This window comes from Schistocerca serialis, chromosome 7 (assembly GCF_023864345.2).
Source record: "Schistocerca serialis cubense isolate TAMUIC-IGC-003099 chromosome 7, iqSchSeri2.2, whole genome shotgun sequence".
NCBI classification, from domain to species: domain Eukaryota; kingdom Metazoa; phylum Arthropoda; class Insecta; order Orthoptera; family Acrididae; genus Schistocerca; species Schistocerca serialis.
Genome location: NC_064644.1, coordinates 22,449,510 through 22,463,393, shown reverse-complemented (window position 1 = coordinate 22,463,393; position 13,884 = coordinate 22,449,510). Strand labels below are relative to the sequence as shown.

Genomic DNA, 13,884 nt, shown 5'->3' with positions numbered 1-13,884 from the left:
ATTTAAAATAGAATGATCATATAAAGTTGATCGACGGTAAAGCAGATGCCAGGCTGAGATTCATTGGCAGAATCCTAAGGAAATGCAATCCGAAAACAAAGGAAGTAGGTTACAGTACACTTGTTCGCCCACTGCTTGAATATTGCTCACCAGTGTGGGATCCGTACCAGATAGGGCTGATAGAAGAGATAGAGAAGATCCAACGGAGAGCAGCGCGCTTCGTTACAGGATCATTTAGTAATCGCGAAAGCGTTACGGAGATGATAGATAAACTCCAGTGGAAGACTCTGCAGGAGAGACGCTCAGTAGCTCGGTACGGGCTTTTGTTGAAGTTTCCAGAACATACGTTCACCGAGGAGTCAAGCAGTATACTGCTCCCTCCTACGTATCTGTCGCGAAGAGACCATGAGGATAAAATCAGAGAGATTAGAGCCCACACAGAGGCATACCGACAATCCTTCTTTCCACGATCAATAGGAGACTGGAGTAGGAGAACCGATAAAGGTTCTCAAAGTACCCTCCGCCACACACCGTCAGGTGGCTTGCGGAGTATGGATGTAGATGTAGACGTAGATGTAGAACATGAATCCTCAGACGGGCAATGTACTAACGTTTTCACAATATTATTGAACGTGGGAAGGCACCTCTGCACAAATACACATCAGAGGCGAAGCGAGAGCTGAACTGGACGCGCAGTGGGCAGGGGATTCGGCGCGTGGCCGTTGGCAACACTGCGGCTCGCGTGTGCAGAGCCCGGAGGACTGGCGGCGAGGAGTGGGCATTCGCGCTCCAGATGCGGCCGTGGCTGCCGGTCGCTTCCAGACGCGCAGGTAAGCGAGCAGCGCGCACGCCCAAACGTGGCCCGTTATCTGTCGCGTTCTGCAGATTACTTTCATATTACGTACATACACGTGTGGCGCCTTCTAAGAGCTCAGTTTCTTCTAAGAAGTGTACTCTGACGTGCCCGCTAGTGGATTTGTTGCTTGCTGCTGTTGCGAAATATTCTTGGCAATATTTATACACGGAGTGGAAAATGCAGCCAGATTCCGCAATATGTGCAGCTAATCAGAGGACGAAAGGGAATGAAACAAATACGATTCTCTTTCAGGTAAAACAGAGCTGACACGGATATACGAGTGTTAACACACAGAACTGTTTCAGAAAAATATAACGTGGAGAAAGAATCAATGTGCTTGAATGTTTGAGGACCTGCCAAGTCGCGACTCTCCAGGAGAACTTCCGCAAGTCATTTCGCGTTTTTTGTTAGTCGAAGAAGATTTTGGAATGTAGGTTTTAATGCACTCGTCTATTGGAAAACGAAACGTCACAATAGAGATGTCTAGGCATGTCGTCAGCTGTCGTGCGACGAGTGGGCCGCGGCCGTAACCTACATCGCAGAACTACGTCACGAGTGAAAACAAGAAGGGACTGGTGCCGAGACAGGGTTAGCGCGTGGGAAGTCGCTTCAGGTTGACGCACGGTGTAAATCCTCTATGATTTCTTGGTGACAAAATGTTGCATATTCCATTCCGAAATAGTTACTTCGAGAGAGTTATTATGCACAATCTGAAGACCAGAACATGATATAGCGCCCGCGGAAATAAAATTCACAATGTATAATATTAATAAAAAAATAATGGCATAGATAGTTATTGAGTAAATGATGGCAGCGAAATGCTTTATATCACCAATCGTATATTCGATGCTCTTTGATTACCAATAATTCAGCTATTCTGCCAGGATAGAAAAGTTTGCTCACAAATTACTTTCTGTGGCAGCAGTTTAACATAGTGCTTACGCCGTACGGCGCATTCGAAATACACCTTTTGTGCACAGTATTTGAACATGTAAAAATGATTACTAACGATGAGTGAACAAAGTTAATCTACTATAAATTCATGTTCGACGCATTGATATTTTACGTTGTTTAATTAACCTGCTCACACTCGTTCCTGAGTTAATACGTCAACACAAAATATTTCATCTGCAGCTTAAGACATGGTTGTTAAGGGACCACGCGAATTTTGCGTCCAGCTCGTATCAAGGCTCTGGCCAGAAAAAGTGAATACTAAAGGTTAAATAGCCTCGCATCGGTAAAAAGACAAACGCTAGACGACGGACTCGCATCGGCGATATAATATTTACAGTATGTGCTTTGGATCGTTAGAGATTTATTAAAAATAGTAATGGATACTACACTGCCACTCATGATGACATGAATCATGCAGAGTGTTATTAATGGAGTCATTAAATAGTTGATTAATCTATTTTATCACGAAACAAGTCTGTCAGTTTCCAGATATTTAGCAATGTTGATAGGGATCGCGGACAAAGTTTGAGTTCTGTTTCGCAGTTACCAGAGTATTTAAGAAAGGGCGGAAAAGTACAATTGACTAAAAGCTTATCACATTCACATGTAGTAGCCGTGTTTACATCATTTGCTCTGCACGCGAACCTGTGGCCCTACACAAAATGTAAAAAATGATGTAGCAATTGTGTGAGTACTTAGCTAAATAATTGAGAGAATATTCATTCGCATACACATATTCACAACATAGTTTTTAACATACACGTACATATAAAGTTTCATTAATATCGCGCATTCTTCTTTGGCGATATGCTGAGGTACTGTTGCATCATACAGGAAAGGCATTTTTTTTTTAATTTTTGCATAGGTGCTTTGATGATTACATTCAAAATAATGAGTAGTTAGGGCACAAATATATCCATGCTCGCAGAATAGCTGATTTTTTTGTAGCCGCAGATCCTATGAATACGCGGTTGGAGATGCAAATCTGTTGATCACCATTGTTTATTCGTTGAAATAACTATCGACATCACTACATTTTTATTAATATTATACGCAACAAATTTTATTTTTCGCGGACGCCACAACAGGCGTTCGTTAATGAGACGTTCTGGAAATTTCCCGCTGTCATGAGCTAAAACAGTGCAGAAGAGATATAGTTAAATTAATTCCAGTGGCTATAATACGGAGAAAATATGTTCGTCTTAACCAAATTTCATAATTACTATTGCGAATTTGCTACAGTACTTGACTTATTGTTAACAACATTTCGCGGATCACTGCCGTTAGCTGGAACTTGAAAGAATTACATGGTGTCACAAAACCTACGTTACAATTTCAGTGCATCGCAGTATCTGACTTAAGTGCATAGGGTGGACAAGAAGCTGCGCAACAGACACTAATCTCAACAATTGCAACGGCCGTGCAATGTACTGACGAGGAGTTTCCGATCAAAATGTTGCGTGTTCTGCGAGTTCATATCCCCAGGCCTTACGAAATGAAAAACCGGATTTGAATGTTCCGACACCACTTCATTCAGGAACTGGCACTGTGTTTTCCATCGGAATTTTCTTTCACTAAAGTAATGCAGCCTGGTTGTTTTCGGGGCCCGCATCTCGTGGTCGTGCGGTAGCGTTCTCGCTTCCCACGCCCGGGGTCCCGGGTTCGATTCCCGGCGGCATCAGGGATTTTCTCTGCCTCGTGATGGCTGGGTGTTGTGTGCTGTCCTTAGGTTAGTTAGGTTTAAGTAGTTCTAAGTTCTAGGGGACTGATGACCATAGATGTTAAGTCCCATAGTGCTCAGAGCCATTTGAACCATTTGTTTTTGGGGTGGAAAGAGGGGGTCGTGATCATCCAAAAATACTATTAAAAAAAGCTTTAATTTCATCGCAATTATCGGCTTGGGACGATTATGCCCATCTTCAGAGGGCTACAGTTCTCATGCTACATTATCAGTGATTCCAGCAACATGTGTTCTGTCCCTGCAATATGCTCCAGTGTTCGGTGTTTATTCCTTCTTTGGCAATAGTAATTTCTGGAAGAAATCACGAATCGATTTAAGGAAAACACTGTGTATACACTCTGCAATCGAATGTGCCACGTAAACACCACACAAAATTTGTCGCTAGTCATAGCGTCAGACATAGGCATCAAGAGCAACACGCAGTGTGTTGGTTCAAATGGCTGTGAGCACTATGGGACTCAACTTCTCTGAGGTCATCAGTCCCCTAGAACTTAGAACTACTTAAACCTAACTAACCTAAGGACATCACACACATCCATGCCCAAGGCAGGATTCGAACCTGCGACCGTAGCGGTCGCGCGGCTCCAGACTGTAGCGCCTAGAACCGCTCGGCCACTGCGGCCGGCCCGCAGTGTGTTAATCCTGGTTAAGATGAAATAGATATTTTTGTCCATACCGAGACGAATAACAATTATGTAGGCTACCAGCAGCAACCCTGCCACTGACCTCGTCAATTAATTATGTTCAGTAATTCTTCCCCATTACTTCGACCACCTCGTTCATGTTATTGTTGCTTTTTGTTCTTGTTATGGTGGTGTTGGCGGTGGTGGTGGTGGTGGCAGCCTTCAGACCGAAGATTGGTTTCATGAAGCTCTCCACGCTATCCGTCCTGTGCATGCCTCTTCATCTCCGAATAACTACTGAACGTACATCCGTTTGAACCTGTCTACTATGTTCGTCTCTTGGTCTCCCTCTACAATTTCTCACCTCCGCCCCTCCAGTTCCGTCCATAACTAAACTGATGACTCCTTGACGTCTCAATCGGTTCCTTTTAATCAATCAATTTATATTCTATTCGGTAATTACTAATATGTTTCGCGATATAGTCATCTCATCTTAAATATTCTTCTGCAGCAACACATTTCAAAAGCTTCTATTCTCTTATTGTCTGAACTGTTTATCGTCCACGTCACATATCCGTTAAAGGTTATGCTCTAGACAAATACCTTCAGAAAAGTTCCTAAATGTATTATTAAATTTATTATTTAGTATACGCAATGTTAACAAAGTTATCTTCTTCAGAAACGCTTTTCTTTCCATTGTCAATGTACATTATATATTTCTCTCCACTTCAGACATCAGTTTTTTTTTTATTGCGCAAACAGCAAAGCTCATCTACTCTTTTTAATGTCTTATTTCCTTAACTAACGCCCTCAACATCGCCTGATGTAATTCGACTACATTCCATTACCCTTGTTCTGCTTTCGTTAATGTTTATCTTATGTCTTTCTTTCGAGCCACTGTCCCTTCCGTTAAACTGTTCATCCGCATCATTTGCTGACTCTGAGGGAATTACACTATCATTGGCAAACCTCACAAGTTTTTCTTTCTTCTCTCTGAACGTAAATTCCTTCCTCAAATTTGTCTTTCATTTCCTGGCTGCTCAATGTAAAGACTGCACAACATGGGGGACAGGCTATAAACCTGTCTCACTCCCTTCTCAACCTCTGCATCTGACTCTCGCCATTCGAATTTGAAGCTGCCGTCTGTTTCTCATAATTTCGAAGAGTGTATTCCATTCAGCATTGTCAAAAACTTTCTGTAAAACTACAAATACAACAAACATAGGTTCGTCTTTCCTTAACCTACCTTCTAAGATAAAATTGTAGGGTCAGTACCTCGTTCATGTACTATATTATACTGTATATTGCAAACAGCCGCCTAAAATTATTAAACATTTCTCGAGCAGGAAAAGTCTGTCTAGAATAGCGTCGGTGGTATCCTCCTTACACGTCGGTTGAAGTAGAAGCCGTGGCCAGCAGTTTTAGAGTGTGAAAGAAAAGTAAGTCTGCGATGAGGCCGACCGACCGCCGTGTCATGCAGTCCCATTTGGCGTCGCTCGGATGCCGTGTGATGGCAGGTGGGGAGGGGGAGGGACATGATGGCAACATACCGCTCTCCCGGCGGTTGTCAGCTTTATAGACCCTGCGGCCGATACTTGGTTTCGCGGTCGCGTTTTCGCTTCCCAAGCACGGGGTCCCGAGTTCGATTCTTGGCGGCGTTTGAGATTTTCACCTGCCTCGAGATGACTGGATCTTTTTGTCCTCATCATTTCATCTTCATTCATGAAAGTGGCGAGACTGGACTGGGTAAAGGTTGGGAATTTGTACGGGCGCTGATAAACGCGCAGTTGAGCGCCCCACAAACCAAACATCACCGTCGCCATCATCTCATTGAAGTCGCTCCTCAGTTGGCCTCGCGAGGCTGAGTGCACACCGTTCCTGTCCTCCCAACAGGGAAGACTCCTTGACAGAACCGGAAACTGAACCCGGATACTCCGCGGACGCATTAAGCGTTCATGTACGGATGCGGGCACTTCTACGGCGTAGATCTGTAGAAAGGATATGCGCTGACATATTTTTCAGTGGCTTACAGAATATTTGTGTTTGCAACGACCTGCGCTGATTAAAATGTTATTTTCTAGGAGTGGAATCTACTTCCAGTTAATTGTGAGCGACATTCTTAAATATGGGCGTACACAGGTATCGGACGTTCCTAGCGTCGTCATCACCATCATTTTGGAAGAAATCATTTTGGACAATTTTTAAATATAAAAGCAAGCCAAGACACTGGACAATAACGTGAGAAAACGTAACGTAGTAACATATTGCGTTGACGCATAGGTTCGTAGCGTTTTTCCGTAAGTTTAATAAACACAACAGATACACGTAACAGAGATTTTAGTCACCGATATTACATGCTCCTTCACTATTTACAAAATTCTGCCAACGCTGGGTGACTTTCCGATTCCGCAGCTGTAGAAATCACGTGCTTTTGACGCGAAGAACACGTCGAGCAATGTTCAGAGCGCATTTCCACCCGGAAAAAAAGTTCCTTGAAGGTTGTTCGATCGGAAAAAGTAAACACCTGAGGGAACAAGATCAGGTGACTAAGATAGGTGCGGTATCAGTTCCCAACCCAACTCCTGTATCGTGTTTTTGTCAGTCTACCATAATGCTGGCGGGCGTTTCGTGGAGTAGAGTCCGACCCACGAGCTATGGCGGTTCGCGCAGCCCGAAAAACAGTCGGGGATTGCATTGTTGCTGGTTCCAAGCGTTAGTTGCGGTACGCGCATACACATGTCTTGCGCATAGTGAAAGGGTGTATCCTGCAAATTGTCTGTCACTTGTTGTTGTTGTCTTCAGTCCAGAGACTGGTTTGATGCAGCTCTCCATGCTACCCTATCCTGTGCAAGCTTCTTCATCTCCCAGTACCTACTGCAACCTACATCCTTCCGAATCTGCTTAGTGTATTCATCTCTTGGTCTCCCTCTACGGTTTTTACCCTCCACCCTGCCCTCCAGTACTACATTGGTGATCCCTTGATGCCTCAGAACATGTCCTACCAACCGATCCCTTCTTCTAGCCAAGTTGTGCCACAAATTTGTCTTCTCCCCAATTAAATTCAATACCTCCTCATTAGTTACATGATCTACCCATATAATGTTCAGGATTCTTCTGTAGCACCACATTTCGAAAGCTTCTATTCTCTTCTTGTCCAAACTATTTATCGTCCATGTTTCACTTCCATACATCACGACAGACGAATGGAAAAACTGGTAGAAGCGGACCTCGGGGAAGATCAGTTTGGATTCCGTAGAAATGTTGGAACACGTGAGGCAATACTAACCTTACGACTTATCTTAGAAGAAAGATTAAGAAAATGCAAACCTACGTTTCTAGCATTTGTAGACTTAGAGAAAGCTTTTGACAACGTTAACTGGAATACTCTCTTTCAAATTCTGAAGGTGGCAGGGGTAAAATACAGGGAGCGAAAGGCTATTTACAATTTGTACAGAAACCAGATGGCAGTTATAAGAGTCGAGGGGCATGAAAGGGAAGCAGTGGTTGGGAAAGGAGTAAGACAGGGTTGTAGCCTCTCCCCGATGTTATTCAATCTGTATATTGAGCAAGCAGTAAAGGAAACAAAAGAAAAATTCGGAGTAGGTATTAAAATTCATGGAGAAGAAGTAAAAACTTTGAGGTTCGCCGATGACATTTTAATTCTGTCAGAGACAGCAAAGGACTTGGAAGAGCAGTTGAACGGAATGGACAGTGTCTTGAAAGGAGGATATAAGATGAACATCAACAAAAGCAAAACGAGGATAATGAAATGTAGTCAAATTAAATCGGGTGATGCTGAGGGGATTAGATTAGGAAATGAGACACTTAAAGTAGTAAAGGAGTTTTGCTATTTAGGGAGTAAAACAACTGATGATGGTCGAAGTAGAGAGGATATAAAATGTAGACTGGCAATGGCAAGGAAATCGTTTCTGAAGAAGAGAAATTTGTTAACATCGAGTATAGATTTAAGTGTCAGGAAGTCGTTTCTGAAAGTATTTGTATGGAGTGTAGCCATGTATGGAAGTGAATCATGGACGATAACCAGTTTGGACAAGTAGAGAATAGAAGCTTTCGAAATGTGGTGCTACAGAAGAATGCTGAAGATAAGGTGGGTAGATCACGTAACTAATGAGGAGGTATTGAATAGGATTGGGGAGAAGAGAAGTTTGTGGCACAACTTGACTAGAAGAAGGGATCGGTTGGTAGGACATGTTTTGAGGCATCAAGGGATCACAAATTTAGCATTGGAGGGCAGCGTGGAGGGTAAAAATCGTAGAGGGAGACCAAGAGATCAATACACTAAGCAGATTCAGAAGGATGTAGGTTGCAGTAGGTACTGGGAGATGATGAGGCTTGCACGGGATAGAGTAGCATGGAGAGCTGCATCAAACCAGTCTCAGGACTGAAGACCACAACAACAACAACAACATCGCGACACTCCATACAAATACTTTCAGGAATGACTTCCTGACACTTAAATCTATACTCGATGTTAACAAATTTCTCTTCTTCAGAAACGCTTTCCTTGCCATTGCCAGTCTACATTTTATATCCTCTCTACTTCGACCATCATCAGTTATTTTGCTCCCCAAATAGCAAAACTCATTTACTACTTTAAGCGTCTCATTTCCTAATCTAATACCCTCAGCATCACCCGATTTAATTCGACTACATTCCATTATGCTCGTTTTACTTTTGTTCATGTTCATCTTATATCCTCCTTTCAAGACACTGTCCATTCCGTTCAGCGAACCTCGAAGTTTTTATTTCTTCTCCATGGATTTTAATGCTTAATCCGAATTTTTCTTTTGTTTCCTTTACTGCTTGCTCAATATACAGATTGAATAACATGAGGGATAGGCTACAACCCTGTTTCACTCCCTTCCCACTTGGTTGTGTAGAATTTGTCACTTACTACCACCATCAGCCATAACAACTAGCAACAAATGGAAGAAAAGTTCATTAAAGAACTCGCTACGGTCATGTTTAATGCTCACACTGGGTACAACATTCACAGCAGAGCGCTCAGACCACTACTGAACGTCCATCGGCTGTCGGAGAATGAGTGACGTGGGTGCTCGGAACAAGCCTAAACTCGACTTCATCTTTTTCTTTATAGCGTCACTTCACGCAGACTGCCTGGTCGTTGTTGTTGGAGTGCGTCTGCAAGACGTATCGGTTGTTGATGATAAATATCGACAGTGATGGTTACACCTCGAGGAAGCAATCCGTAGCAGCCCACACCGTCGCTGTTCCACCAGATGAGTAACACTGTATGTTTCGGATGCATCCACGTCTTTGTTCTGGGAGTTACTGCTTTGTTTGGGCTCAATTTATTTCCTTTCCTTATGTTAGCATAAAGACACTATTTCTCGACGCCAGCAGCTTTGCAGGATAGAAATCGTCGGTGTCGTTCACGAGCCAGTTGATGCGGAGATTCACATATGGCCACCTGCTGAGTTATGTGATTTTGGCTTAGAGCATGTGCTACCCATAGACACGATTTTTGAACCGTCCCCACAGCATGCGTATGCTGCAAGATGGTGGAATGATCACAGTTCATCAGTTGACAGCTCTCTAAAACACTGACGTGGAAAATTGTGTATTAATGCGTTCAAACGATCATCAATCCCAGAAGGTCTTCCTTAACGTGGTGCGCCACTAATCTCAAAACGATCTCCCTTAAAAAGAGAAAACTATTTTGTTCTCGTGCTTTGTCCAATGGCATTACCTCCGTACACGGCGCAAATGTTTCTGGCTCCCTCCGCTGCTGTCTCCTCTCTGTTGTTCAGATTTCTCCACTTGGCACTCTTATTTTCTAACGTGCACAGCTCCACTCACTATCTCCAAATGACAAAACGTTAACTAAAGTATCAACAGTGAACCACAAATAAAAAATGGCAATCGATAAATTAGTCCATAGCAACCAGAATACTAACATGCAAAACAAAAATGCTACGAACTTATCCACAAACCTAATATTTGTAGCTACTACATAATGGATTTATTATAGATATAAACATGTATTACACGCCAAACTGCGTTTCCTTTAGTTGCAAGGACGGAACTTCCCTCCATGAATTCTGAAGCCACCAAAGAACGACGGAAAACACAAAAACGGTAAAATTGCTAATTCTTAACTTCAGTCTTTCTCTGCCGTAGAATAATTTGAAGAGGTTAGCTTGTTGACCTCGTATTCTGTGAATGACAGTCTCACAATACATTTTACTGATTATTTTTATTTTTGTTTTTATATGGCAGTTATAATTTTATTCTTCTCTGCAAGTTGGAGACCTAGTATTCAGCTCGAAGTAATAAAGTATTTCCTATTACTCATGACTTAAGAGCTTGTTATTACAAACACAAGAGTTGCATACACACAAATATCGGTACGTAAAACTGAAATATAAATAGATTAAACGGAAATATAGCAAAACAGCTAAGTACTCTTTTACAAATGAATGTGTTCCTTAAAGTGTATGGTTAAATATGTCATGATTCCGAGTCAGTACGCAGTATACTTACAGAAATACATCTATTATAGAGCCTTCGAGAAGGCTCCGTTCGTCATGAAACATTTTTGCACACGTACTTACATTCAATATCTGCTTCCTGGATTTTCTTTCGTCATTTGCGCTGTTTCATTGATGCAGAGATGAGTGATAATAGATTGAAGTTTAAAGTTTGTCATTTCGTGTGCAGATGTAAAAACATCGCTAATATTGACCTCGTAGCAGTACGTTGCTATGGGCACGTGTTTGCACTAGCTGCATGATGCGACGCTGTAAGTCAGGCATGGCAACCTTTGCTGACCCGCGGACCTGATTCACATACTTAAGCTCGCGGGTCGCTTCTTCACGTGACGCGACAGCAGCGCTACTAGCGCTTTAAGTCAAAACTATAACGTCCGTGCCGTTAATGTTATAGGGTAACGCATCGGTATGAATCGCTGAATCGCACCGCTTTCCCGACGCGCCACTCCAAGAAATTATGCCTCAAAACAAGCCTTTTTGAGGGTACATTAATTCTATGTTCACCCTATCTTTACTTTTATTTACGCGTCATGAACATTGTTTATATTCTTTGAAAAATTCCGTTGTAAAATTCTGCAACGCCTTTAGTAAACAAACAATGTTCACGAATCGCAAGTAAATGTAGACGTCTGAAGACAGTATACCAGACATCTTGAAATACCATCACGGAAAAATAAACGCCTACGAAAGCAACTGCTCGCTGCCAGTTCGTTACAAATTACTATCAGTTTGAACAGTTCCAGTGTTCTAAAACGCCCACAACGGACAATAATTATTTACTAACGTTATTGCTAGAAAGCATACAAACACAAAATACGCCAATGAAATGGACAGTTCCAGTCCACAAGCAATTAGGAGTAACTTAAGTTTCGCGTGATATTTCTACCGTTGTAGATAATATAAACGAATCGTATGTTGTTAGCACTCCACGAAATGGCCGAAACTGCTCAAACAGCAGAAAATGCGTCCCGGGTGGACTACAATGCGAGCGCTTCGCTCTCTATCTCTCAAATTTCTTCAGTGGGCCAGACTGAAACCAATCGTGGGCCGGATCCAGCACGTGAGCCACTGGCTGCCCACTCGTAGTGTAAGTCATAGGAACGTAACGACTAACCTGCAAAATCCTGCCGTGTATGTTTTGTCACCGATATGAAAGGAAACTCTGAACTAAGTACTGTATGAGAAGAATATGTAAAGAGAAAACAAATTGGCACTACCAAATGCCGATTCAGCTGCCAGGTATTTATACAGTTACGTTACTGTAATTAGATTAGTTACTGTCGTCGGTCTAATAAACTTCCTGCATGCAGAACCTCTCGCTGAGCCCGCCGAATTTGAAATTCATTGCTAACAAAAATGCTTCAAATTAAGGTGTTTAAATGGAAATTGCGCACTGGACCAAGATCACTGAGCTTTTCGGGTCAGCTTGGTGGTAACGCCTTTAGTGACTAAGTAATTTCGTTCTTGAAACACTCCTCTCGTGAGCTGTGAGAAGTCAGCCCTCTCAGCTGCATTCTTTCTTCTTGTATGTGCGATGTCTCCTAAAAAAAATCCGGAACTTTGTTACAAAATTTTTCTGTACTTTTACTTATTGTGCATGGTCTCCTTCGAAATACTCTCCTGCACAACTGATACACCGTTCCCAACACTGTTTCCATTTCCAGAAGCAGTCTTGGTACACCTCTTGCTGGATCTCATCTATTGTTGGAAATCTTCGTCCTTTCAACGGGGTCTTCAGCTCTGGAAATAAAGGACGGTGGGGCCAGGACTGGAGAGTATGGAGGTTGAGGCAGGACAGTGATTTCGTTTTTTTGTGCAGTGGTCACGCACCATGAATGTGCGGGCGCGTTATCGTGAAGCCGTGAATTGCCCGACAGTACCATCGATTAACAGATTGTCCCTGTGGCACGAGTTCATGATGAACTAATCCTTCAGAGTCAAAGAAAACTATCACGGCTTTGACATTTGACCTGACCTGACGACTTTTTTTTTTTTTTTTTTTTTTTTGGCATTGACGAATCTATCCCGACTCATTGTGAAGATTAACATTGGTCTCCACGTCGTAATTGTAGACCCAAGTCTCATCACCAGTTACGAATCTCTTAAGGAACATCTCGTTCATCTGCGCGATCTAAAAGCTCTTCACAGATTGTGAGGCGAAGGTCTTTCTGGTTTTGACCCGTGAGCCACGGGACGAACTTCGCGGCAATACGGTGCATTCCAAGATGCAGTGTCGGGATTTTGTAACAAGATCCAACTGAAATCATACATTCTTCTGCAGTCTATCTGACATTCAGCCTTAGATTGGCACGCACTGTTTCGTTGACGTTCCTGTCATGAGCGTCTCGCCGGCCACGGTGGTCTAGCGGTTCTAGGCGCTCAGTCCGGAACCGGGGGATTGCTACGGTCGCAGGTTCGAATCCTGCCTTGGGCATGGATGTGTGTGATGTCCTTAGGTTTAAGTAGTTCTAAGTCTAGGGGACTGATGACCACAGATGTTAAGTCCCATAGTGCTCAGAGCCATTTGAACCATTTTTCATGAGCGTCGTCGGTAGTGGTCGAAGGGCGTCCTGAACGAGGCTCATCTTGAACTTACGTCAGGCCATTTTTAAACCGTGTGAATCATTCATAACACAGAGTACGGCTTAATCACTCATCACCGTAGGCTTCCTGCACCATTTGGTATATCTCTGCAAAGGTTTCGTTGAGTTCCACGAAAAATTTAATGCAGGCGCGTTGCTCCTCTAACTCTCGAAATTCGCAAACTGTGCGACACATTATTCTACTCACTACAGCACTGAACAATAACAGACATACAACAATGAAACTTCCGGCAATTACACATTAAACACAGGCGTGTGCAGGGATGCCAACCGAATTTCGCTCCAACATGCCATTGGCGCGAAATTACGGGTGTTCCGGAATTTTTTGAACTGACCTCGTATTTCAATAATACTGTTCAGTTTTCCTTTCGTATAATCTATATAGCATCGTACATTTATCGTCTGAAATCCAGTCTCTTTCTCACACCTGCGATTTATTTTGATTTTTCTACGATTATCGAAACGAGTAACCGTCTCCTCCTCATCGTCGATCTTTCGATAACTTAATCCTTTCTGCGCAGAGACTCTTGCGTCATGTATAGCTTGTTTCTAAAATTCCTGTTTCGGCTTACCT

The 13,884-nt window shown here is 42.8% G+C and overlaps 1 protein-coding gene across 1 annotated transcript in view; it reads left to right on the top strand.

Annotated features, from left to right (window-relative positions):
- Positions 1 to 793: 793 nt before the first annotated feature.
- The window catches only part of LOC126412581 (cholinesterase 1-like), a 266,699-nt gene continuing 253,608 nt past the window's right edge, over positions 794 to 13,884 (top strand). Inside the window, exon 1 of the mRNA XM_050082232.1 lies at positions 794 to 830. Coding sequence (XP_049938189.1) covers positions 794 to 830 — 37 coding nt within the window. The remainder of the gene's footprint in view (positions 831 to 13,884) is intronic.